The sequence below is a fragment of the Aulostomus chinensis genome, chromosome 21 (genome assembly GCF_037954235.1).
Source record: "Aulostomus chinensis isolate RoL2024-O1b breed Wild chromosome 21, RoL_Achi_v1.0, whole genome shotgun sequence".
NCBI classification, from domain to species: domain Eukaryota; kingdom Metazoa; phylum Chordata; class Actinopteri; order Syngnathiformes; family Aulostomidae; genus Aulostomus; species Aulostomus chinensis.
In genome coordinates this window covers 9,485,812-9,511,987 of record NC_141340.1, presented here as the reverse complement: position 1 = coordinate 9,511,987, position 26,176 = coordinate 9,485,812, and the positions used below count along the sequence as shown (strand labels likewise).

The window sequence follows — 26,176 nt, the reverse complement described above, 5'->3', positions numbered from 1 at the left end:
ATACCGTCTTCTTCATCAATCAGTCCGTATTCCAGTAATTTAATGATATTCCAGTACAGTAGATGGCGATACTGAGTCTTTTTTTTTGCTGGTTTGTGCCCCTCCAACAGATACAACGTAGAAGAAGAAAAAGAAAAAGGGAAAAAAAAAAAGCAGAAGCCTTGACATGGAGAAATGTAGTTGGCACTTAGTAAGAAACTGTGGTTGTTTATCGGTAATTAAAACGTTAATTCCGCCTGACACGGAGCTGCAGCGAACGCGGATGGGGAGACACGTCAAACCTCTCACTTTTTGAAGCCGCTTCTAGTACTTGTTTCCCGTTGTCAGTGAGGTAATTCAATATCCTGCGCCGAGTCGAGCGTGTGTTTGTGTTTCTGTTCTACATGAGTGTGCGGGGAGGATGTCGCTGAGCTCAGGCGGATGGACTCAAACCGCTGGTCTCACCGCGGAGCGGCCCGACGCTCCACCCGCTCACTATGGGGGGTCGCAGGACCAGCTCGGCTGCCAAACCGTTCTCATGTCTGTTCGTGTGTCGGTGTGCCATTCTGGGATACGGCCATTGTGTCTTCCGGGGGCAAGTGATGAGTCACTGCGCCTTCAGCTCAGTATGGACCCGGAGAAGTCCGGGGAATTCCGGCTGTCGCTCCAGAACAGTAGCGGGACCGGCCGGAGTGTGGTGAGTTCATGGACTGTAGTATTTGGGGGTTTCCATTGTTGATGTTTGGACGGGGAATAAACCGTCGACGGTGAAACAAGATTGTTTTTATTTGTGGATTTCTTGTCATGGTAATTTTGAAGGCTGTAAACTCTCCTGTGGTGCTGTTTAACGGTAATGTGTATTGGTCATTAGGTTTTAACAAGAACATTTCACCATATAGAAATATAGAATTATTAACTTACATGTATACTTAATAAATTCTTTAAAATTGTCTTCGAGATACTAAATAAGGTTAGATCAACTATTTTTAAGTGAGGTAGTTTTGTATTGTGTATTTTATAATTGTCGAATGATCCATTAAGGATTCACAATATTGAATTGTTTGCCGATATTGAATCGGCCGAAATTTTCAAATGATTTTGGCAGATTTTCCAAAGCGTCCACATTACTTATATGAAAACAAACTTATATGGTCTTGTGATTTTGTACATACTGACAAACACATGTAACATTTTGAATTTGAAAAAAGTATTCTTTTTGTTTTGTTTTGTTTTGTTTTTTTCATCAATGATGAGAGTTAAACTGGGTTTATACCAGTACATTTGAAGACCACTGTTATCTGTGGGTACCAGGTCCATGTCTGTGGGCTGGTGTTATTGTGAATCCTACTGTCTATTGATCTATTGATCTAGAAGTTGTAATGGGCCAATTAGATAAATAGTACATAAAGTAGGTGTTTCTGGGATATTACATTGCACAAAACATGAACATAGATAGACATTACATATACATAATTCAGTACACATTATATACATATATATATATATATATATATATATATATATATATATATATAAAACAATTTATAGTATACAATAACATCATACACAATACTGTATACAATATCTGGTAATAAAAATATATGTTCAATATCTGGTACACAGTATCCAAGGTACATTTGTGTGCCTGCCCTTGGAGGAAAACTGGAATGTTTGATTTGATGCTCCAATATTTGAAACAAGCTGTGATAGTGAGCCGCCATTTGGTATTATGTCAGCGTGACAAAATCCACAAGTCATGTAATTGAGTCTAATCAGTTTCCTTCCCTCCTCACGTCCTCTGTTCCTGTCTCTAGACCATCGCTGAGTACGACTTGAGGACGGTTAACTATGAGGTGAAGTCACCAAAGTGCCACGAGCTGAGTTTGGCAGCACCTCCACACGATCGTATCAGCTTCAACTTTCGCTGTGAGCAGGAGGCCCAGAAGTGGGCCACGGTGGTAATGTCATCACTGAGAGAAGCACACAGAGGTTAGTCAACCTGCTGCCTGAATACGTGCTGCTCTTTTTTTTTCCCCTTTTTTTTTTCTTTTTTTTTTGAAAACCTCAGCAACAAAATGAGGAACTGAATAAATATTTAATGCCTCGCAACAAGATCATGTGAGCACAGTGTTGTGGGTCACCTCTGTGGTGTGTTGTCAAGGGCATAATGCAGTTGGTCTTGACATAACAAACAAACAAAACAAAACAAAAAAGGTCCAAAGTGCTCTTCTGGGGGGAAAAGATTAAGAGACCTTTTTTTGTTTGTTTGTTTTCAGATGAGATGGTTAAAATTCTTAAAATCCTAGATTGTTCTGATGCTTGGTGACATGAAGCTAAGAAACCAAGCATAACAGCACAAACAGCCTTCAAACACTTCTTTATGTCTTTGAACAAAAGAGCTTTTCATACTGTATCTGTCTGTTTGCTACCGCTGTAACCTAGCGGCCCAGCTTGAAATTGGGGGGAATGTCAATAAATAGGCTGGTGCCACTAAATACCTTTGTTTCTCATCTTGTACATCGCTGTAATAAAAATGTGTGCGTTATTGTGGAATGATGTGTTTTAATGTTTTAAGAATAACATCCCCCCCTCCTTTTTTTAAAAGCATTTCAGGCTGAAATAACAAATATTGCAGCCAAACTCCTTGCTACATCAGAAAATATCTACCAAAATTTGCACTGCCTCATTTTCTGTTACGCTTGTCTGCAGCGGTACAAGTGAAAGTTCAGCCACAAAGCAGGTCTGGAACAAATGCATCAGTAGCTTGTGGGGTAATAAGTGAGTCCCATCCTGCAGCATTGAGGGACCTGCTGTAGCTGCCAGGAGGGAAAGAACCTGAACCTGTGGCAGCTGTACTTGAATATTACAACCATGATGGAAGTTACACATGGGAATCAGGTTACAGGTACCTCCTGTTACAGCTACTGGAGTTCCCCATGTAATACTAGTCCGATAAACCAATAACTGTGTGTACAAGTCCTGATGGGCTGTATTTAGAAAGTGCTTTTCTGCCTTTTATGGCACTCAAAGGGCATTACAATGTTACCTCACTCACATTCACTCACACACTGATGGTGGAAGCCGCAATGCCTACAGGTCTAGAGCAATCAGGGGTTCAGTATCGTGTTCTAGGATACTTCGATATGGTCTCCAGGGGAAGCGGGGACAGCACAGCAGCTCTCGGTTTACTAGACAGCTTCCCTACCTCTGGAGATGTGCCGATCAGAAAGGAATTATAATCTGAAACCCCCAAAAAATGCACAAAGAATTCAAACAATAAAAAAGAGGGTGCAAGATAATACTGGAGCTTGTTTGGTAATTGGTCGTACAAGAGCACCTCAGGATAAGGCTGCATTCAGACCAAGTCAGGTGCTGCAGCAAAGATAGCAGGTTCTCTCATCCTTTAGATGTCCATCAGCTCCCCTCTGCTTGCCCTGCCTCCTCTGACTTCTGTCAGCATGAGTTGAGATCACTAGGTTACCAGTGTGTCAAATTCACACCTTTTGCTCAGTGGGAAATGTTATCTATGTTGCTGACTCCATAGTCTGACTCTTGAAGTGCAACTATATGAAATTTACTGTCCCAGTAGAAATGACAAATAGGAAATACAGGCAAAGTCGCTTATGCCACAAGGAACAAATGAATTGTCTTGTAAATATGTTTCTCCTGTCTTTCAACCTTTCATCTTCTCAGTAGCCCCTGAAGATAATGATGGACAGTGTCCCCGTCTTCAGAAGGCCTCAGTCTTGCAGCGGACAGGTTTGTGCCCTGAACAACAAACTGTTATCTGATTATTTGGCTCAGACCTGATCCACACCTCTAACTGATTGAATTTTATTCATTTTGTTCATTCACCCATTCATCCATTGACTCATTTATAGCCCTCTAGTGGCTGATTGCAGGTATGGCAACCCCCTCGTCACATGCTTGTTCACCTGAGTGGGCCTGTCTGTGTGCATGTATGTCTGTCTGCATCCATCTGTAGAAGACACATGCATCGAGCTGACCCGAGCCATCGAGGCAGGTGATGCACAGGCAGCTTCTGTCTTTGCTGCCACGCTTGCCCGTCACCATGCCGCACTCAAGATCCAGCCCACCTCCAGAGACCAGGAAGACACTGAAATTAAGTAGGAGGATGAGTATTTTCCCTCAGGCTATATTGGTGAAGTTTCTCCAGCATTGTGGCTGAGGTCATGTGTGTCTTTATCTTATAGTTTGGCTGTTGTAGTGGAGGATTCGTCTTCATCTTGTTGTGTCACTGTGAAAGTTTTCCCACATATGACCACTGCAGCACTGAAACAGCAGGTTAGAAGCTCTCTTCTCCTCATTTTTTTACCCATCACATTCCCTTTGACCCGATACATTCTTACTTTCTATTTCTCCACTACCTCAGATGTTTCTTGAATACGGCTTTCACCCTCGAGTGCAGCGCTGGGTGATCGGCCAGTGCCTCTGCGCCAACCAGCGCTCTCTGGCCTCATACGGTGTTCGTCAGGATGGCGACACAGCTTTCTTGTACCTCCTGTCAGCCCGCCACGCTCGCCTGACACCCCAAGTCCTCCAGAAAGACCAGGAGAGTGCCCTGCTACTCAGCTCTCCATCTCTCCTCACCCCTCCTACCTCTATGAACGGCACTTCATCTCAAGATCGGAAACCTTACACCACCTTGCCCCCAAGGCTCAGCACAGGTGAGGGAAGGCAACAGTAAAAGATGATATGAGAGCGACACAGCAACAACACTGGATACAAAGTAATGCGGAATGTTGCTGCAGTTATTTTACTCGAACAACTTTTAAATGCCAAAGTACCTCTGCTGAGCCAGCTGAGGTCAATGGAACACACTGTGGTAACTTTGACAAGTAAGGGTAGTGCCTCACTCTTGCATGTGCTTATCAAAGGTTACAAGAAGATATCGTCATTCACACTCAGGTGGAACACGGCAACCTTTTGGGAAATGTGATTATTTTCCATCTTCCCCATCTTCTTTTCTCTGTGGTGCATTTGGGAGATGAGACCCACAAAGACTGACTGTTAGTTAGCTTAGCACAATGAATGTTAATGGTTGGGAAGTGTTAGCATATGTCTATCAAAAGTGATCAAATGCACATTTCTCCAAATTGATTTCTGCCTTCGTTAATATAATCATGTTTGAATTTGTAAAGGAGGATGGAGGAGGAGGAGGAGGAGGATTATTTCAGAATAAACCAAGATCCTGAACCTTTTAACAGATATGCGAGCACTTCCCAATCCCTGCCATTCATTGTGCCAAGCTAACTAGTGCTCAAAGAGTCTCTTAGGGTCTCAGTTCCCTAATGCACACACAGGGATATCTATCCCTTTGTCTGGCTCTGGAGAGAATTGCAAATAAATGTATCTCCCAAAAAAGTAGCCATTTTCCTTTAATGGGTTGACACATATGCTGGATAATTACTACGTTTCTTTCTTCTTGGATATTAGCTGGGTCAGAGAAAGGAAGCGTCTGTGAGATCAGGGATCTCATCAACCTAGAGATGCCTCAACTAAATGAAGCACTGAGCCCTAACACAACCTCTCACCAGGTATTGTTGTAAAACAATAAAAAGAAAAAAAAATGTCCTGAAGCCAGCGACAGAAAATTTAAATGGCGTTGTTCAAAACAAACAGTAGGAGTTAAGTGTGCGTGTGTTCCTCAGGGTTGGTCATGCCCCTCTTGCACTTACATCAACAAACCGACACGGCCCGGCTGTGAGATCTGCAGCACAAACCGACCGGAGAGCTATGTCATTCCGGGGGGCTACCGACCTGACGCACTGGAGCTGAGACGGATCCAGCAGGAGAAGGAGGCTATTAGACAGTACCAGCAGGTAGGAAACACACAGCACCTTTAGCACACAGGACGGCTCGCTCACACCTCCAGTACTCAGTCACACATCCACCATACTTATGCATGTTCCAACTTGACTTCGCTGAGACCAAAAATTACTTTGGCTTTAAAGACAGGGAAACAAGCATTCCGTGGCGTTTGAAAATGGAGAAGAACTATTTGATCATTACACAAAAGTGGCAAAGAGCCAGTATGGGTCAAAGAATATTTGGTAGAAATGCTGGCTTAAACATCAATTACTAACTATGCACTTGTGACATTATTTTTTTTCTTTAACTGTATTTGGACATGGAAAATTGAGTAATTTGAACAGAACTTTAAATTGCAGGGAATTTGAAATACTTGTGTTGGCTCTTCCGTGGGCTTTTCTGATCTTGACACCAGCGTGTAGAGCTACCACCACCCACCGGTCACAATTGTTAAAACAGACATAGAGTTAATTGCAAATGCTACTTGACTCTCGCCTGCCGTATTATAGACAAACAAGAAACAGGTGAGAATGGCGGTAAAGACTCGATAAAGCTCTCTCAGGTTGACTCTCTTCTCTTCTGTCTCTGTTTTTTTGAAGGAGAAAGGGAGAAGAGAGGTGCTGAGGAGTGCAGGGGCTCAAAACAACTCACTCCTGTATAACCTGGACCAGGACTACTGAACACGCATAGACACTTACAGGCATACACACACTCCAGGTCTATTTATGATATATTTTTAGACGAGGTTGCAGTAGCGCCATGATGATTGGATGATTGAAAAAAATTCGGAATATTTATTAAAAAAAACCTAATGTAGAATTTAGTTCTAGCTACCTAAATAGGAATATTCACCTTTGTTTTACTGCGCAATTATAATTTTTTGCACTGGACTGGTAATGGTGATTGCAAATTTTCCACCATTTAAAGACCCAGTCGATTATTGTGAAAACAGTCAACTTATTAATCAGCTATAGGAATAACTGATTCTTGGAGCATTCATCTGCAGTACAGCTGTTACTGCACACAGAAGATACACACAGTTATGCACAAGCCATGTCTGTACACGCGGGTGAATGGAAACATGCAGCGGCACCACTGCAGCCACCAGACATGAGCTAAAACCAGTATTTAACTAACAGTAAGAGCAGCATGAAAATGCCCCCTGAATTAATGTATTTCAGCGTGTTGTGTTTTTCACTCATTTCTAAGGAAATTTTACAAGGACCATTATGGGGAAAAAAGAAAAAAAAAATCAGATGAATCCTTTATAATACTGGATTTCGTTCCAGACATTATTCTGGTGGTTTCAGTTGCAGAATTCTTTTAAATGATGTAATCACGTTCTCTGTCGTTTCCATGACTAACTTATGTGGACCATTTTGAGGACTTTGTGTTGATGCTTTTTTTTTTTTTTTTTAAACATTGGTCTTGGTAGAGGGCACCGCTGTGCCCCTGCACTTATGGTTATGTGCTTCTGAAGGAAAGAATCAAAATGTCAAACTTGGTTCTATTTCAAAATGGTTAAAAAAACAAACAAACAAACAAAAAACAATTCCTGGATTCAAGCTATTCTCACCCTGAAAGAAAGACACAAAGAAAATCCCTCTACTTATTTCTGGTGTAACCCTGCTCACAGACAGACACACAAACTAAAGTAACCTCTTTGGTGGAGGAAATTATTGGTTTGGCAACATTGTAGCTGCATCTCTGCCTCCTGATGAGGTCACACAGTAGAGATGCTGTCCTGAAACTGCTGAATCCACATTTGATGAGAATGTGTTCACTTTGCTCTGGTGGTAAGAAGAACCTGACTGGACTTTTAAAGCCAACACCAATAACTGACATTTGTGTGTTTAAAAAAGAAAATCAAAAGCTGCCTTTTTTGATTTTTTTTTTCCACTTGAACACAAAGTACAGTACAGTTTTTATTCCTACAAATATGCTGTGTATTGGTCAGGCTGTCGTTTTTTTGTTTTCTTTTGTCCTGACCTCTAAAGTGGGTGATCATCACTAGATTGAATGTATTTAGTTAATTTTGCACTAATCTAATTGTATACAATGTGTCAAATAGATTCAAAATAAAATGTTTATAAAGTACACAATGTCTGTGTGTTCATGCATGTGTGGTCACGCCTCTTTTGACAGCACCTATAAATAATTAGTACATGTAATTTAGAGTTAACAGTCTGAACCGCATTGTCCCAGGCGAAGGAGGAGGAGCGCAGGGAGAACTTTGCCCGGCTGGTGATGATGGATGGCCAGGACTTGGTGCCTAACCCAGAGCCTTTGGACTGCAGGATCTGCTATGTAGAGCTAAAGCCAGGAGAGGGGGCCCTACTGAGGGAGTGTCTCCACTGCTTCTGCAGGTAAGATCTGGGAAAGGGTGGACCAAAACAAAAAACAACAACAACAAAAACTGTTTTCTGAAGAAGTCAGTGTTTGATTCCGCTTGATGAGCAGATAAAGAATGTAAGTGGATGGATAAAAAGAAACAAGATGACAGGAACAGGACACTACTGCTGACATAAGAACATGTTCTCAGCATGAGTTAATAACTTTGACTGTGTGTGTGTGTGTGTGTGTGTGTGTGTGTGTGTGTGTCTGGCTGCCCAGAGAGTGCTTACGCTCGGTCATCATGCTGAGCGAGGAGCCGGAGGTGTCCTGTCCCTACAGAGATGACACATATGCCTGCACGTGCTCACTGCAGGAGAGGGAAATCAAAGCTGTGAGTGACACCAACGCACACGCACATGGGGGCGGCATGGCTCAGGGGTAGAGTGGCCTTCTAGCAACCGAAGGGTCGCTGGTTCGATCCTCAACCTCGGTGTCCATGTCGAAGTGTCCTTGAGCAAGATACTGAACCCATAATTGCTCCTGAGGAGTAGGTTGGCACCTTGCATGGGAGCCTTCACCATCAGTGTGTGAGTGTGTGTGTGAATGGGTGAATGAGACGACACTGTAAAGCGCTTTGAGTGCCGCTAGGGTAGAAAGGCGCTATATAAAATTGAGTCCATTTGCCATGAGTTCATTTACATGGTCTGATGGTTAAGATCGATGTTCCCTCTAAACTGCACACTTGTGCAATTGTGCACTGCTCACACATTCTCAGCAAACAAGAAAATCTATGCAGTGCGTAGACTTGGTGAGTGACAAGTGTCCAGTCAATGATACGATACGGTTCACTTACGGTAGGCAGCCAGTCATAGCATTGACAGTGCATGCGTATGTGCCCTTCCCATACGCGCCGTGGCACCGTGCAGGTTAGCCAGCTAACAACAGTGTGGCAGGAATAAGAGACGGCGACGGGCCAGAGCCGTTAGCTCAGCGGTTGAGTGGTAAACCCTCAAAAATATTAAAAGTATGCTCATAGAAATTGCTGCTCTAATTTGATTCTTTTAATAAGCCATATACCTTGCTATGCTCCCAGGTATTGAACAGATGTGATATTGGTGTGTGGTCACAGCGTGCACAACTGATGTTGCTCAAATTGATCCTCAGTGTGCTCAGGGAGCTTGTGTGTATGCCCAGACACATGAAAAATTAGAGGGACCATTGTTTAAGATCTAATGCTTTTCTCACTACCTTCCTGTTGTTGTGAAAAAATGGGTAAATCAGTCATTTTTTGTCACCACAGAAAACCTAAAACTGCCGGCATTGTTTTCAGATATTGGCCCTGCTGAGATGAAGTAATAGTTAGCCATCCTCACCACATTTCTACAGCTGTTGTTCAACAATAACCTGTAGTCCAACCAGAGCTGCTGAGAGCAGGTGCTTGTTGGTTCTGTTTGCCATGACCTGACAACACATCTGTTTAGTATGTACAAACGACAAAAAGCAGAGAGAATTTTTCACTTTTAAAATGGATACTATAAAGAAAAAAGAAAGAAATATGTATCCACCTTCTGTTTTGCAGTTAGTTCCTGCGGAGGAGTATGAACGCTGGCTGCAGAGAAGTCTGTCAGTGGCAGAGTCACGATGTGAGGGCAGCTACCACTGTGCCACTGCAGACTGCCCAGGCTGGTGTGTATACGAGGACACAGTCAATGTGTTCCACTGTCCTGTCTGCAGGAAACACAACTGCCTGATTTGCAAGGTATTGATTATATATGCAAACAAAACAGTTTTTGATCACTGACAAGTTGTATAAAACATGCATGAGCTGAGGTACAGGAGAGTGTTTGAGGAACATGGTAACGTTTTGGGAAACTGACAGAACTATTGACAGAGGTATGCTAACACTCTCTCTGCTATATTTTCATCTCTCAGTCGATACATGAGGGAATGAACTGTAAGCAATACCAGGATGACCTTGCAGCCCGCGCTATAAATGACTCTGCTGCAAGAAGGACAACACATCTACTAAAGGTGAGCTGCAAATGGCTCCTGTAGTATGAACGTGAGAATTCATTTGCAGTATTTGTCGTGGAATCACTCTATCAAATCCTCTACTTGCTTTTTTAATCCAAAGACACTGGTGCAGTCAGGTGAGGCGATGCACTGTCCCCAGTGTGGCATCATTGTACAAAAGAGAGATGGATGTGATTGGCTGCGTTGCACTGTCTGTCATACTGAAATCTGCTGGGTAACTAGAGGGCCCCGTTGGGGGCCGAAGGTAAGAAGCTTTTTCTTATCATTCTCTTACATCATACGGATTCGTAATGTTTAGTTAGCCTTTGTTCTGTAATATGGAAACAAAAACATCCTATCATGTGTTTTAGTTTCAAATTTATGGCTCTAATGAATGTTTACAGCCAGAACCTGCTGGCCAGATAAGGTTTTACATGATAATGGAACAGATTTCTCCACCTTGTCCTTTCCTAGGGTCCTGGAGACACCAGTGGAGGATGTCGCTGTAATGTCAACAATCAGAAATGTCATCCAAAATGTCAAAACTGTCACTGAGAACCTCACAAGTCGTTTGATTGTAGAAGGGAATCATTTCAAACAATTGTTTTAAAAATAGGAACAAAAAAGCGGATAAAAAGGAATCACCTTAACCGAAACTGACTGTTAGACTGTTACATAAAAATACTTAATTGCTGTTATAACTGCACACAATCTCAGTTCAACCCTTTGCAGATTTCTAACCATCACTCACCACCAATGTCGATTTTGGATGTGATCATAATAATTACGAAACTAGCATGACATTTCTGACCGTGATGGTAAGCGCGGTTAGGGATATGCTAGGAAAGTACTATCTTTTATTGCATGTGGTGCCTTTTTCAATGATTTCCCTGCAGTAGCAACACACGTCTTCTAGTTACATACAAGCAGTAAATTAAACTGAAGTGGCCTTACTCGTGTGCACAAATGCTGTAATGCAATGCAATAGATCAGAGTAGTCTATGGAGTTTTATAGAGTCGTATATTTTTGCTATGCATGTTTACTTTGTCGTAAGAGAGAGGGAGATTCAGAATGAGTGTCTGCGTAATCTGAGAACTTTTATTTCTGTTTCTCTTCCTGACTTTGAATGGAATCAGACATTCTGTTCGCTCCTGTAGTTGATAAGCAGCTCATTTGGAGGCACAGAGGTCATCAACCTTGATTGCGTTATCAAGAAATGGTATGGATTATTAGTCAAGTATTGATTGCAAAACTTGAATATTTTCTGTAAGAAAAGGCACTTGTAAACACATTTGGTGTATAAGCTCATATTTATGTGGTGATATTAGTTGGCATACTAAAGGGCTTTTCATGGTACGTGAATGTTTACTATCCCTGGATGAAATTTTTGAATTTATGTAGGCATTCATTTGTTATTCTAATAAAATAATAGATTATCACAGTGGATTCTGTATGATTTTAACCATGAAAGGAGCACATATCTTCACCGACTCAAATGATACCAGTGTGTTTGCTCAACGAAATCATTGCCCTGCACTGACGAGCCATGAGAAACTCTTTACTGTTCTAATATCAGCCGTGTGTTGCCGATGTTCTGTTGTGCCTTAACGATCATTAAATACCCTTTAATGTAGAATTCATTGTGTGGTTTGTTGTGGTTACTTTATCTCAATCAAGTCAACAAATTTTCATCCAAATCAAATAAATTTTCAGTTAATATAAAATTGTTGTATTACTGCTGAGATTTTTAGGAAGCAATTTTAAAAATCCTAATGCCTGTTTTGAGAGTGTGCGAAAAAAAAAACCATTTTCAACACCAACATGAACAAGTTCGTACAAGAAACCTTGTAAGAAAGTATTCACAGGAATTAACTATATTTGAAATATGAACCATTGATTATCGGAACTTAAATTACTCTGGTGGAACTTTTATTGTGAAAAGATTTTCAGGGGTGCAGCTCGAGCGCCAGATATGGATTCGGTGCGTAAATTAGCAAACTTGCTACGTACTGGTCTACGCACGTTATTTACGCTGAAACTTATCCGTAAAGCCATTTATATCTGGCAGCTTCGAATTTTTGTTCTCCAACTGTCAATTTAATGTAAGACACCTATCCCCCCCCCCGAGTTAGCAGCTAAATTAGCTGGCTAAACATCTCAGAAGGTTAGCGGCGGTGGATGCTGGGAGGTGGAGTTCGAGACTCCAACCAGACAGTAGCATTTCGACATAGGTCAAATTTCAGCAATGTGTTCTTAGGTAAGGGGAGGAGGATTTAGTGGTGGCAGCAGCTGATAATCAAAGCTTACCACCAGTGCAGCAACAACATACGGGTGAGTAGAGATGCGCCGGGTGTCGTCAGTACAAAAACTCCTACATTTAATTCCTTCACATGGCTGCTTGAGGATTTGCACGCGTCTTTCCGCATTGTGAAGGGCTACAGCCGCATAGCTACTACCGTGTCGAGCCGAAACTGTTCCCATACATCCTCTGGTATTTTCTTATTCTTGGTGGATCGTTTCTAGCTAACTTCTTTGGTAACTTATGCTCGCCTTATGTCACACGGGGATCGCCGTCTCTGCAGGATAAGTTACCGCAGCTGCGTGCTCAGACTGTGGTTTGAATTTGTTTTAAAGTCAGGGCAGCCCGACCCCTGAAGCATGAACACTCGATAAGCTCCTATATATGCATCTATACATGGAACTTTAACGGGAGTTGTAATTTCTTTAAAGACGCCAGAAGATTTTGCAAAAGTCGTGCAAATTTGCGTCACAAATACTTTAGAGTATGCGTGGTTCAGTTAAGATCCGCTGAAGAATAAAAAAAAATCTCATGAATTTATTTTAATACATGTATGTATTAAAATAAATTTAAAAAGTCATAGAAAGTATGCTGGTGAAAGTGTGTTATGAGTCCTGTAGATCGTTGTGAAGTTGTAATTAATAAATGAATGAATTAATAAATGCATTTTCACCACTGTCAGGCCTCAAGAGTCAGACTAGTTAAAGTGCCGGTGATTTTATATGAAATACTGAATCGACAGTTAATGAAAAGGTACTCGTGTCAAGTGTAATACATCCATAGTTCAATAAAAGGCTGTGGGAGGCCTAACAATGATGCTTGTGTCCAAATTAAGAGGACAGAGGAGAGATGGGAAGTATGTGTGTTGTTCTACTGCATATGTTTAGAAAAATCTCCCCCTCCCCACCAATCTGGTATCTCACCCTTAATCAGTAGCCTCCTTCTTCCTGACCCTCTCTGCAGCGTCATCTCTCCTCACCATGGCCGAAACTAAGGGGAAATTTGATTTTGCCATCGACCGAGGTGGCACCTTCACCGATGTGTTTGCGCGGCTGCCTGACGGTCGCGAGAGGGTCCTGAAACTGCTGTCCCGAGACCCTCAGAACTACAAAGACGCTCCCACTGAAGGGATTCGCAGGGTCCTGGAGGAGGTAAGGCGATGGGATGAATAAACAAACGATAGTTAGTTACTTCTGAGAGAGGACAGAGATGTGGTAGTTTGATGTCTTAAAGGTTATTTGTGTTGGAAAGTCACTGCACATGTAGTTTTATGGTTTGGAAGAAAGACTTAGTGTTAGTCTATATAACTACAGGACAGTGTTGCATTAATTTCTCTATAAAATGGCAAAAGAACATGACATGTGATCTTGTGTGTGTGTAACATCTGGTAACCATGCTCCATGCAGCTTCTGTAGCTCATATGGAAACATATCTTCTGATTATTTGGAGAGAAAAAAAAAACAGAACAAAAACACAGTTGAACACTATCACTTTCAGCCAGTGAACTGTCAGTTTTGTTGCTTTTACAGTAAAAAGAGCAGATAAATACTTCATATTATGTAATACTGCGTGTATGATACCATACTTGCATCACTGCGTGATCAGTTGTAACTGAGTACGACACATGTGTTTTTCATTGACAGGAAACGGGGCGAGCCTTTCCTCGTGACAGGCCTGTAGACACCTCTCTGATTGGCTGGATCAGAATGGGCACCACTGTGGCCACCAATGCTCTGCTCGAGCGAGAAGGCGAGAGGACGGCACTCCTGGTCACCAAGGGCTTTAAAGATCTGCTGCACATTGGCACACAGGCCCGACCCAAGCTGTTTGACTTGGTTTGTGATGCTTGAATATACAAGTTGACGTTTACTGTACAGAAGAGAATAGGGTCTTGTGATTTTTTTGTTATTTGGAAGGGGGGATTAAAGTGTTGATTGATTTGATTTCTTAGAAGAAAGTTTATTCTCAGAAATGTTACTTTTTTTATCCCTGTGAATCCTGAGAATAATGTCTGACTTCTGATTTTTTTCCCCTCGCAATCCTGATAAGATCTTGAAAGATCCCGACTTTAGACGGTGAAGTTAGACTTTATCTTGTCAGCCTGACTTTCTCCTGACAGTTATTATTCTGAAGGGAGAAGAAAGTCAGAATTTTGGGCTAAATATCAGAATTATTCAGACAGTATCAGTAACTTCCCCCCCCGAGACTGAGATGCCAGATTGTGGAAAGACTACCTTACGACTTGACCTTGTGTAGACTTAAACACACTGATTTTCTTGAAACTTATTTTGATGTCCCCAGTGTTCCTGAGCACAAGATCCTTGAAAAACAATGTGTACTCATTACCTCATGTTGACGGGTCTTAGAGTTTGCCCCTAGACCAGTGTGCTATTACGTGAGGTAGATGGACTGTTGAGTTAGCTGGCTGAAGAAAAGTGAACTCTACAGCCAACTTTTTATTTGTTAGTTTAGCCACACTTGAATGCTAAAATCAATAACCAGAGTCCTGCTATTCATGCAGCAAAATATAACAGTTGTTCATATCTCTCAGTCACTGACATATCCTTAAATCTCCTCTCTGTCTTGTTGTACCTGCTCGAAATTATATAACGTGTGTGCAAACAGGAGGTGGCAGTGCCTGAAGTGCTGTATGAGGAAGTCATTGAAGTGGATGAGAGAGTTGTCCTCTGGCAAGATGGCTGCCAGCTGGCCAGGAAAGCTCCCAAATGCATTGTCACAGGTGAGAAATGTGAAACTGCAGGATTTAGAAGAGTAGTGATGGAAGTTCTCCCACCGCACGCATTTTCTTAATAATCAATGCTGAAGGCTTTGTTCAGACCAAGTACCTGCAAAACAGCTTTTTGTCTGTGTTAAGAGGCAAAAAGGGACAAAAGCACAAAGCAAGCACTAGCGAACATTGCTAGCGAACGTTGCTAGCTAACATTGCTAGCATCTTCTGAGTCTGATGTTTTACTACTTATATGCATATTTTTTGTTGGAGTGATTATGTAAGAAGCTCACATGTGATATTTTTGAGGTCAGGTCAAAAAAGAAAAGAGGGCAGTTAACATTCTCTTATGTAGCGTTTCAACTTGTGTGTGTGTTCTTCAGGCAGTACTGGGGATCGTCTGGAGGTGTGGAAGGAGCTGGATCTGGAACGTGTGGAGAAAGACCTGAGAGGAGTTCTGTCCCGTGGGATTACCAGTTTGGCGGTTCTTCTGCTGCACTCTTACACGTCAGTACAGCTTGTTTGAGTACTGACGAGGGCCTGACACGCCTCAGGGCTGACAAGTAGTAATCCCACTACTGCCACCTACTGGTGTGAAGGTTCATTACCTCACAGGCTGAAGGATTGTGTGTTCAAATGCTTCTTTTTGGCTCAGACCCAGGCGATGCTGATTGTGCAATTCCAGATCCCCCTCCCACTGTCCCTGTGGGAGGACTGGTATGTTCACTGTACATATCAATGGTATCTGGTGTCCAAAATCTTTTTTTTTATTTGTATGTTTAACATGTGGTTATGTAGGTGAAAGTTCATGCTCCTCATCAAGTCGTCTCTGCCTGTCTGTTCTTCCTCTCGGCTCTCACTCGGACTGGAAGCTTTTAAGTGATCACACAAATATTGTACATAACTGTTGCAGAATTCTGTATGTTGGACTGCTTTCACTCCACAATCCGTCTCTGTGTTTCAGATGGTCCGATCATGAGAAAGCAGTGGGTGCCCTGGCACGTAATCTGGGCTTTACCCAGGTGTCTTTGTCCAGTGAGGTCATGCCCATGGTCCGCGCAGTGCCACGGGGTTACACTGTCTGTGCTGATGCCTACCTCACACCTAAAATTCACCAGTATTTAAAAGGCTTTACCTCAGGATTCAAGGATGCCCTGAAAGTACGTCTGTCACGGATTTTCCATTTGTTCAGAAAGAGGCATGAACATTAATTGTTCTTGTCTAGAAAAGGGGCAGCAGGGGCTGTATACCTTTGTGTAGTTTAGTTTGGAGCTGGGCTGAGCTCTTACTGACTTAAATTTTGCTGTAATGTAAATACAATGAAGGATCAAAATAATTCTGAAATAACTGAATCATTCTAGTAATTATTACTAAACATTAACTTGTACTTTGACACTTCTTTATGGAAGATGAAAGCAAACAACCTTTAAATTGCTGGTTTTCTGAATGGAGTTTGGTACAGAGATGGAGTTTAGATCTCCTTCACCATCAGCCCCTGTTGCCATGACCCACCTCTCTTCCCTTGTCACATTTTTTTCCTCATCTGTGAATCATCTGTGTGTCCACATAAATTTCTGCACCATTGTCTGTTGCCGTTGTTGCCATGGTGACATTTCACTGATCAGCTGGCGTGAACAAAAAGCCTGCTGTGCGAATGATTCAGCATTAAATTTACGGAAAACAGAAAAAAAATGCGATGAAACAGAGCAGAACAATCTCTACTAGCTTGTTTAGAGATGATGTAGCTTAAATAGGTCACTACTGGTAAAAAAGTGAATAAGTGTGACAAAATTAATATAATAAAATATGTAAGATCACTTTGCATAGCCCTCACACTTCACCTACATAGTCATTAAATGTTAGCAGCCTACTACGTGTGAGCAATGATATGATCTCCTGTCTTCCTCAGGATGTGGACGTCCTGTTCATGCAGTCAGATGGTGGTCTGACTCCGATGCACCAGTTCTGTGGTTCGCGGGCCATCCTTTCTGGCCCGGCAGGAGGTGTCGTAGGGTACGCCATCACTTCTTACAGCCAGATGGAGAAGAAACCTGTCATTGGTTTTGATATGGGTGGTGAGTTGGGGTGGACCATTGTTAGCATGTCGACACCCTATTCTTGTGCTGCAAGTTCCTTCTGTTCTGATGTAGAATGCTTACAAATGATGATAAACGCATAGATTTACAAATACTTTAGAAATATTAATTATTTAGAGTCTTGACTTGTCTCTTGTTTTGTCTACGTTGCCCAGGGACGTCCACAGATGTGAGTCGGTACGCAGGCCGGTATGAACACGTGTTTGAGGCTACCACAGCTGGAGTCACCCTGCAAGCTCCTCAACTAGACATCAACACCGTGGCTGCAGGTGGAGGGTCGCGGCTCTTCTTCAGGTCCGACAGCCTCTCATTTAGATTATACAAAGTGTGCACATGTCACATGTTTTGACACCTATGGAGGAACTTACGTGGTGCTACAGCAGTTTAAACAGTGACCATGTAATGAATGCATGCATCATATTTCCAGTGGATTATTAACATAGCGACACATATATAGATTGGCAGAATAACCTGTCATTGAAAACATATAGTCAGGCTTTTCATTTTACTAAAGCTTTGCAATCATGTTTCATACTTCTATGAACGCAGTAGATTTACTTTTATTGATTAGAATCACTATTCGGCTTTAATTTTCAAAGCTTTTAGTTGTGCTCTTTTTTTTCTCTCTCTCTCTCTTTCCTCTCAGATCAGGGATGTTTGTAGTTGGACCAGAATCTGCAGGTGCACACCCAGGACCGGCCTGCTATCGAAAAGGTAACAAACTGCTGGTGTGTCTGAATGCCTTTTTCTTTCTTTGGTACCTTTTCCAGGTTCTCTGTTTTTAATCGGGCTGGCTTCCTTAGTCTGCATCTGTGTAGCTGGTAAATGAGTTGTGTCATGATCATCAGGTTTGGTTAACCCAACATGTCATGTGTGTCATTGTACACAATGGAGAACTGCATTAAATCAAATGTAAATTGTAGTAAATCCTTACAGTGATTCCCCATTGGATTTTTCCTAGGTGGCCCTCTGACTGTGACTGATGCTAACTTAGCTTTGGGTCGCCTCCTCCCTTCCTTCTTCCCCAAAATATTTGGCCCTGGGGAGAACGAACCCCTGTCTCTCGAGGAGACCATGAAGCATTTCCAGAACCTGACCCAAGACATCAATCTCTTCCTGTCTTCAAGCCAAGCGCAGGTTCTGATGTTTACCTGTGCCATCCATGCACATATAACGAGTTTTAACTGGAATATTTATTGTAACCTACTCATTTGCAGGTTGGTGCAAATGGCACCCACCACTCACAGAGCAACATGTCATCAAGCAGCTATTCGGAGATGAGTGTGGAAGAGGTTGCCATGGGATTTATTAGAGTTGCAAATGAGGCGATGTGCCGGCCAATCAGAGCTCTGACACAGGTCATTTGATGCCTTAATTCCCACTCGGTGCATGTAGTTTAAGATTATGAACGTACACAATAAGAATATCTCTGTGTCTCCCTCAGGCGAAGGGCCATGATACATCTCAACATGTGTTGGCATGCTTCGGGGGAGCAGGTGGCCAACATGCCTGTGCTATTGCCCGATCCCTGGGGATGAAGACTGTGTTTATACATAAGTGAGGAGGACATGATTTTCAGTGCATTTGTGTATCCGTTCGTTGATAGCAGCAGTTTTAATGTGTGTTTCTGTTCATGGCGCAGGTACAGCGGCGTGCTGTCTGCTTACGGTCTGGCTCTAGCGGACGTGGTAGAGGAGGTGCAGGAGCCGTGCTCGCTGCAGTACCAGCAGCAATCCTTCAGTGAGCTTGACCGCAGAGTGGAGCAGCTCTCAAAACGCTGCCTTGATGTCCTCCGAGCACGTGGATTCACCAGGTCGGCACCAACAAATCCTTTGGAGTTCAACGCTCCTTTTTACTCTTCCAAGAAAAGTATCATTCATTACTATTATTATTATTATTGAATCCACAGACCCTTTTAAGAAAGGATTTTAGCAAGATTTTTGGAAAGCAAATACAATTATAAAAGATAGAGTAATCGGTAGAAAATCATTCCAAATCTTTCTGCACTCAATTTGAGAGCACCTGAGAATCCAAGCTAGGCGCTGTAGAAGCCTAGGATCCACGGCAAAACAAGGCAAGACTTACTTTTTTTTTTAGGTTCTATTCTCCTGCTTAAATGAGTCTTTATTTTGAATCGCTATACCTCAAATGGAGAGATTGTGCACAATTATCATACTGTTTTTTTCTTCTCTGTCACAGGCCCTCGTTGCATTTGTCCCCTCTAACTATAGTTTGTAAAACCTTTGATGTCGACTTCAGCAGTCGTACATCTGACTGAAGTATGTAACCCTGTGTTTCTCATCCTTCCAGTGACAAGATAACCACTGAGGTTTTCCTCCACCTGCGCTACGAGGGCACAGACTGCGCTCTCATGGTTACTGCTGCTGGTTACCCTCGCAACTCCCAGACCTGTGTTGCAGGGGATTTCCGCAGTGCCTTCACCAGAAGGTTAGTTTACAAACTCAAACACTGAGATGCGCACTCACAAGTAGATAAGTCATTGCACTTTTTTAGCATTCAGTGAAATTCAACATCTAATAAATTCATTTCTGTGTAAGGGATTAGCTTTAAGCTGACATGTTTTTACATGCGCATAATCTTCAAATCCTTCTAGATTTCATTTTCCTCTTCAGTTCCTTCTCCGTCTTCCTTGTAGGTATCTGAAGGAGTTTGGCTTCACTATAGCCGACCGACCCATCATGGTGGATGACATCAGAGTGAGAGGTTGTGGCAAATCTGGTATCAAATCTGTGCATAAATCAAAGAATGGAGGTGAACAAGCCAAACCTGTCACAGTAAGTGGACATACCTGTCTTTTTATATCAATAAGTAATATTTGACACTCCAATGGATCATATCAATAAAAAAAGGAGTGGAGAGTCTAAGTTTGTTACACAGTAACATGGGTTGTCTTATTCTTCCCTGTAGACGACTAAATGTTACTTTGAGGATGGTTATCTTGACACTGGTGTATATATGTGGGAGGAGCTTCTGTGTGGTCAAAGCATCCAGGGGCCAGCCATCATCATTGATAAGAATAGGTAAGAATCTTCCACTTTTCCTTTTTTCATCATTTTCTGCATTTAAGTTGAGTTCGTTTTTTTCTTCACATTTAGAAAAGTAAAATCTGTTGTTGGTTGGTTGTTGGTAAATGTTTTCCATTTTTATTTCCAGTGAGACATTTCTTGGTGGCCTAAATATGGATCTTTCCAAGTGCAATTGCTCCTTTTTTATATGTTTTGAAAACACTAGTACAGACCTGTATTTGTATTTTATCCCACCGCCAGCACCATCCTGGTGGAGCCTTGCTGTGAGGCCTGTCTGACAGAAGGGGGCGATGTTTGTATGACTGTGGGCTCGGACCCTCATTGTGTTCACGGCACAGAGCTCAACACTGTGCAGCTCTCCATCTTCTCCCATCGCTTCATGAGCATAGCAGGTACGTAGAACATGGATGAGATGAAGTAGACGAAACAAGCTGAGTTAGGTCTGTCATTCATACAGGGTTTAGTTTTACTCATATCTGTTCTTTATTCTCCACTCTGCAGAACAGATGGGCAGAGTTCTCCAGAGAACCTCTATCTCCACCAACATCAAGGAGCGTCTGGACTTCTCTTGTGCTGTTTTCGGACCGGATGGTGGTCTGGTATCTAATGCGCCCCACATCCCTGTTCACTTGGGTGCAATGCAAGAAACTGTCCAGTATCAGGTGAGGGAGCTGCCAGTGTGTTTGTGAGTTCCGACTCGCTGCTGAAACAACAAGAGACTATTCTTTTCCTCTTTCTCTCTGCGCAGATCAAATCACTGGGGAACAGTCTGAAAGAAGGGGATGTGATTCTGAGTAACCACCCGTGCGCTGGCGGCAGCCACCTCCCAGATCTCACTGTCATCACACCAGTCAGTCTTGCTGTCCTCAGTGTCACTCATCCATTCCTCCTACGCACATCTCCCCACCTCTGCTTGATTCCTTTACTCCTTTTCACCCCAGGTGTTTAGAAAAGGAGTGAAGTGTCCAGTGTTTTTTGTAGCCAGCAGGGGGCACCATGCCGACATCGGGGGCATCACTCCTGGCTCCATGCCCCCACACTCCACCTCCCTTCAGCAGGAGGGAGCTGTATTCATTTCCTTTAAACTTGTCACTGGGGGAGTATTCCAGGAAGAGGGTAAGATGAGAGGAGATCATTGTTTTTCTTTATTTAATTAACAGTTTTAACAGAACTTCACCCCCCGCAGCTGTAACAGAAGCCCTGATGGCTCCGGCCCAGTACCCAGGATCCTCTGGAACTCGTAATCTCCATGACAACCTGTCAGACCTGCGGGCTCAGGTGGCAGCCAATCAGAGAGGCAGCCAACTAGTGGGGGAGTTGATTGACAGCTACGGGCTTGCTGTGGTTCAGGCCTACATGGGGTACATTCAGGTAAATGCGGCTTCAAGCGAAGGAGTTTCAGTACTAGCTATCACATATCTCTGAAGTGCAGTGGTAAGAAGTACTTCTACTGCTGCCTTCATGTGTGTACAGAGTAATGCAGAGCTAGCAGTGAGGGACATGCTGAGAGACTTTGCACGTCGTCGACGGCAACAGACAGGCTCCTTGGAGGTGGACTCAGAAGATTTCATGGATGATGGGACGCCAGTCAGACTGAGGGTCCAGATTAATGAAGAAGAGGTGAGCTCAAAGGATTTCCTTCATCATCTTAGAGACCAGGATCAAATTCATCTGGTGTGTCTGGTGCATTCTAGAGAATTTCCGCATCTTAAGTGATTTTAAAAACATGAGAGAGCAAAAACAATAACGATGGACCTGTTCCTAATTTAATTGTACGAACGCACCGGATGATTCAAATAAACACCCTCCCATGTCCTCATCTAGTTTGAACGAAGGTGTTGAGATAGGTGAAAATCTCAACACTTATTGCATGAAAAAAAACAACTGTTTCTCACACGTTATACCTGTTTGATTTTAACCAAATGAGTCGCTCACTTTACTAGCCTGACATGGTGTTTACATGCCTCGGGCAGTCATTACTGTAGAGCCCTGTGTGTGCGGGGGGGGGGGGCGGGTCAGCCCTTACTATTATCCTCTTGTACAGGGGCAGCAGTAACATCAGATCATGACTTCAGCCCTTCCTCCCTACAGGGCAGTGCAGCGTTTGACTTCACGGGGACGGGCACCGAGGTGTGGGGGAACTGCAACGCTCCACGAGCCATCACCCTCTCCGCTCTCATCTACTGCCTGCGCTGCATGGTCGGACAGGACATCCCCCTCAATCAGGTAGAGTGTTTTATTCTATGACCTTCATTGCGGGCAGGTTTTGATGTAGTCTTCATATTTAATTCCTTTTTTTTTTGCAGAAGCAGTGGCAGAGGTCAGTCGACATGCTTTGGGTTTAATACCTGCTCAGGAAAAATAAGTGATTTAGGGGGCGCCTTGTTGCTTTACCGTCGAAATAAATGAAAGCATCTTCATTGAATTTTAGAGAACAAGCATTTAGTGTAGGATTTCTTTCATGTTTGAAGTCAGCACGCAGGCAATGTCATCATAGCATAGCTTATGTTAGCAAGTTTGCTAAAAGATGCCAAAATTTCTTGCTGATCTTGTCAAAAAACCCAAGTCTCTTCAAACGTTTTTTTTTTTTAATCAATCAGCTGTTTCTTCTTCTTTTGTCCACATCAAGGGCTGTCTCGCTCCAGTCAAAGTCATCATCCCTCCCGGCTCAATCCTGCAGCCTTCCCAGAATGCAGCTGTGGTTGGAGGAAATGTGCTCACATCCCAGAGAGTTGTAGATGTCATCTTTAAGGCCTTCGACGTTTGCGCTGCCTCTCAGGTGACCACTGATTTTGAATAGTTTCATTCATACAGATCGCGTTGTCATGTCGTAATGATGTTTGGTGTTCTTTTTTAGGGCTGCATGAACAATGTTTCCTTTGGTAGTGAGAGGATTGGTTACTATGAGACAGTTGCCGGGGGAGCCGGGGCGGGGCCGCATTGGAATGGGAGGAGTGGAGTTCACAGTCACATGACCAACACTCGTATTACTGACCCAGAAATTCTGGAGAAGAGGTGAGACATTGGCTCAAATTAGCTTAGTGTGCCAATACTCGTGTTTTTCAATTGTATGACGTGTCTTTGTGTTGACTGCCGTTTTCTGCTTCTCAGGTATCCTGTTATCTTGGAGCAGTTCGCCCTGCGACCCGGTTCTGGAGGCGCAGGGAAATACTGCGGTGGGGACGGTGTGATTCGGAAGCTCATCTTCAGGGACAAAGTGGTTCTGTCTGTCCTGTCTGAAAGGAGATCCACCCGCCCCTATGGCCTCCAGGGTAAAAGATCAAGCTTTGAACCTGTCTGACCGGCCCCCTGCTGCGAGTTTCATACATATTGCCCTGTTACTCTTTGTTTTATATGCTGTCCTTTTTTCTGTGACGGTCAGGGGGTGAAGATGGTGTCGCTGGACTGAACCTGCTGCACAGAGCTGATGGCAGAGTCCTCAATCTGGGAGCTAAGACCAGCGTCAGCCTTGAGCCAGGGGTGAGACTGAATCAGCCGTTGTTGTTGGATTCATTTTTAATATAAAAGTAACACATTTTGTTTTTATCTCCTCCTTCCTGAATTTAAGTGTTACGACCAAATCCACTGTGTGCATGTCTCTCCCTTCAGGACATGTTCTGCCTCTACACCCCTGGAGGAGGGGGATACGGGAGAGAGGAGGAGGAAGCAAACGGAAAACCCCAAACTAAGAAAAGGCGCTTGAATGAGGCTTTTCCTGAGAGGGGCAGCGTCTTTGAATACCGCATGGCTCAAGAAGGAGTGTGACGAGAAATAAGGGTTAACAGACAAGTAAGAATGAGAGGTGGAGAGCAAGGTTGTGTGTTGAGATGTTTTTAGAAAGGAACATCATCATTATACTGGGAGAAGTAAGAAGATCATAGGCTATACTTGTATAGTACATAGACAAAGTTTTAATCTACGTTTACTCCAGAGCGTCTTTTACCGATGTTGATGAAAAACATTCCAGTGGGCTGCTCTTACATGTGCAGTCACTCAGGCAAATGAGATTAGTTCCTCAGTGTGTGTCAGATTAGTTCCTTTTGTCTTTACTATCTAAAGAATATCTGAGTTGCTCAGACGCTGAACTTGTCATCTGAAGACGTTCTTTAATGAATTTCAACTGTGAAGTCAGGCTAATCATGTCTTCTGTTCGTCTTGAGCTGAACTTGAAGGATTGGTAAATAAACCTCATTGGTACTAATGTGACCGACTACGGTGATCCTTCAATAGATCAGCAGTGTAGGGCATGAATCCGTCATGAACATACAGAAATAATAATCAATCTGTGACGTAAGATTTATCGTTACATACGTTTGAATCTAGTTTTAGCTTCTAAGCTGAAAGCAGAAACAAGTAAAGTCTAAACACCCGGTTCTCTGTCTACATTTTTTTCCAACGCTTGTCTGCTACCCAGAATGGCCGTGTGCTTGGGGGTGGAGGGGGAATGTCCCTGAGTGGTGTCCCCTCCTCCTCCTCCCCTTTTTTGGGTGAGGAATGATATGGGAGCATCGGAGGATGGAGGGTGAGGGAGTGCAGGCATGCGTAGGCAGCAGATAAAGAGATAGTGACCACTGCAGTGGAAGCAGCAGGAGGTTGACGGCTGCTGGATTTTTGATGTAAATCAGATGGCTGTGTGTTTGTGCGTGTGTGTGTGTGTGTGTGTGTGTGTGTGTGTGTGTGTGTGTGTGTGTGTGGGTGTGAAACCCCAATGCAAAGGCTGTGGACTGTTGATCAAAGATTGTTTTCCTTGTTTATGGATCATTCCTGCTGTAAAACTGTTGATTATAGTTAAAGGATTGAATCCCCCCCCCCTCCCCCCGTGCTGCTTGGAATGATCCTCCAGTTCAGTCATCAGTGTTCCAGATCAGTGTTCTCATTACGCAGGAGAGATTCTTAACAGACAGAAATCAAGTACTCAGACTCCATGTTCATAACGTAAAACATTAACAAAATAAAACCCTCTCATTCTGTCTTTGTTGACGTGAAACTCCAACTAAGTTGTGATTTTTCTAATGGATGTCACACGACTTACAGAACATCCAAATCTGAATTTTCCAGGAAGAAGCCCTGTGGCATTGCAGAGCAGGACTATCAGCTCTTAGGTGAGGTAAATAAGAAAGATCAACTTAAGGTATGACCTCACTTGATTTTCAAAGATCCAGGACAGGTAAATCTAACTCTGCTGATCTTTCCTACAAATTGCCTGGAAATGTTTTCCTTTAAATTCAACATTTAAAACCTTCCCATGTCAGAAAGTTCAAGCGCTCTGTTAAGATTTTCTGTGACGTAAAGATTCTGATTGAAGTGATTTGACTTTTTTAATTAGCATTATGTTGTTGTGCTAACACTGTTAATGTGATGAGGTGAAAAAAATGATTTCAGATTAAAAAAAGAAAACTAATCCAAAAAAAAAGCTTAAAGAAATATTTCTTTCCTTTAAACTTACTCCATAAACATCTTCTTTTCCCCACCAACTTAATTTTTGTACTGAGAACTCAGAGCTAACGTCAAGCTCTAACTTATGTCTGGGTTCTGGGATTCATCCCTGCGCTAATTTGTTCTGGAACAGACACGCAGATCTCAGGAGCAAATAAAGAGGGGCCATTCTCCTAATTTGCAATTTTGGTCATAACACTTTTTAAAAAAAACAACATTTCTTATGCATTTGACGTATTAAAGCGGTAATTCTCACGGTTACGACATATTTCAACGTTCTCCGGTAAGAAACTTCCCATTTATGGAATAAACATTTACACTAAAGGAATGAATCATCAGTTCACGTGGGGGGGGGGGGGGGTCAAATTGTTAACTGTAAATATTGCAAATGATACAGTGGAGTTTACTTAT

General features: G+C 42.8%; 2 protein-coding genes across 5 annotated transcripts; both read left to right on the top strand.

Annotated features, from left to right (window-relative positions):
• The first annotated feature begins 138 nt into the window (after positions 1 to 138).
• Positions 139 to 11,777, top strand: shrprbck1r (sharpin and rbck1 related). The gene is made up of 14 exons (XM_086191818.1): positions 139 to 676; positions 1,794 to 1,968; positions 3,673 to 3,738; positions 3,965 to 4,106; positions 4,194 to 4,284; positions 4,373 to 4,667; positions 5,437 to 5,537; positions 5,652 to 5,822; positions 8,017 to 8,177; positions 8,425 to 8,536; positions 9,725 to 9,904; positions 10,078 to 10,176; positions 10,280 to 10,423; positions 10,633 to 11,777. The coding sequence occupies exons 1-14, from the start codon at positions 401 to 403 to the stop codon at positions 10,711 to 10,713; spliced, it is 2,094 nt and encodes a 697-aa protein (XP_086047944.1). The 5' UTR covers positions 139 to 400; the 3' UTR covers positions 10,714 to 11,777.
• Positions 11,778 to 12,126: 349 nt separating this feature from the next.
• oplah (5-oxoprolinase, ATP-hydrolysing) lies at positions 12,127 to 26,079 on the top strand. 4 transcript variants are annotated; one of them, XM_086191639.1, is made up of 29 exons: positions 12,127 to 12,490; positions 13,422 to 13,609; positions 14,102 to 14,293; positions 15,084 to 15,198; positions 15,570 to 15,693; positions 16,151 to 16,346; positions 17,096 to 17,261; positions 17,438 to 17,576; positions 17,929 to 17,996; positions 18,244 to 18,419; positions 18,500 to 18,640; positions 18,727 to 18,839; positions 18,925 to 19,095; positions 19,593 to 19,730; positions 19,939 to 20,077; positions 20,211 to 20,323; positions 20,570 to 20,721; positions 20,831 to 20,991; positions 21,078 to 21,179; positions 21,271 to 21,445; positions 21,516 to 21,700; positions 21,803 to 21,949; positions 22,421 to 22,555; positions 22,959 to 23,108; positions 23,187 to 23,344; positions 23,441 to 23,601; positions 23,712 to 23,809; positions 23,939 to 24,118; positions 25,392 to 26,079. In XM_086191639.1, exons 2-28 carry the CDS (start codon positions 13,439 to 13,441, stop codon positions 24,092 to 24,094), a joined length of 3,942 nt encoding a protein of 1,313 aa, XP_086047765.1. In that variant the 5' UTR covers positions 12,127 to 12,490; positions 13,422 to 13,438; the 3' UTR covers positions 24,095 to 24,118; positions 25,392 to 26,079. The 4 variants fall into 4 exon arrangements, with proteins under 4 accessions (XP_086047765.1, XP_086047764.1, XP_086047761.1 ...); XM_086191638.1 differs by having other exon boundaries at positions 25,388 to 26,079; XM_086191635.1 differs by lacking the exon at positions 25,392 to 26,079 and having other exon boundaries at positions 12,128 to 12,490; positions 23,939 to 25,380.
• Positions 26,080 to 26,176: the final 97 nt, after the last annotated feature.

What these genes read in the sequence shown, in the direction of transcription:
- shrprbck1r (XM_086191818.1), top strand. Translation starts at nt 401, where the DNA reads ATGTCGCTGAGCTCAGGCGGATGGACTCAAACCGCTGGTCTCACCGCG. An exon ending in TGTCTCCACTGCTTCTGCAG is followed by an intron (nt 8,178 to 8,424) that starts GTAAGATCTGGG and finishes CTGGCTGCCCAG; the next exon opens with AGAGTGCTTACGCTCGGTCA. An exon ending in GGCCCCGTTGGGGGCCGAAG is followed by an intron (nt 10,424 to 10,632) that starts GTAAGAAGCTTT and finishes GTCCTTTCCTAG; the next exon opens with GGTCCTGGAGACACCAGTGG.
- oplah (XM_086191639.1), top strand. Translation starts at nt 13,439, where the DNA reads ATGGCCGAAACTAAGGGGAAATTTGATTTTGCCATCGACCGAGGTGGC. An exon ending in AACAAGCCAAACCTGTCACA is followed by an intron (nt 20,078 to 20,210) that starts GTAAGTGGACAT and finishes TCTTCCCTGTAG; the next exon opens with ACGACTAAATGTTACTTTGA. An exon ending in ATCTCACTGTCATCACACCA is followed by an intron (nt 21,180 to 21,270) that starts GTCAGTCTTGCT and finishes TTTTCACCCCAG; the next exon opens with GTGTTTAGAAAAGGAGTGAA.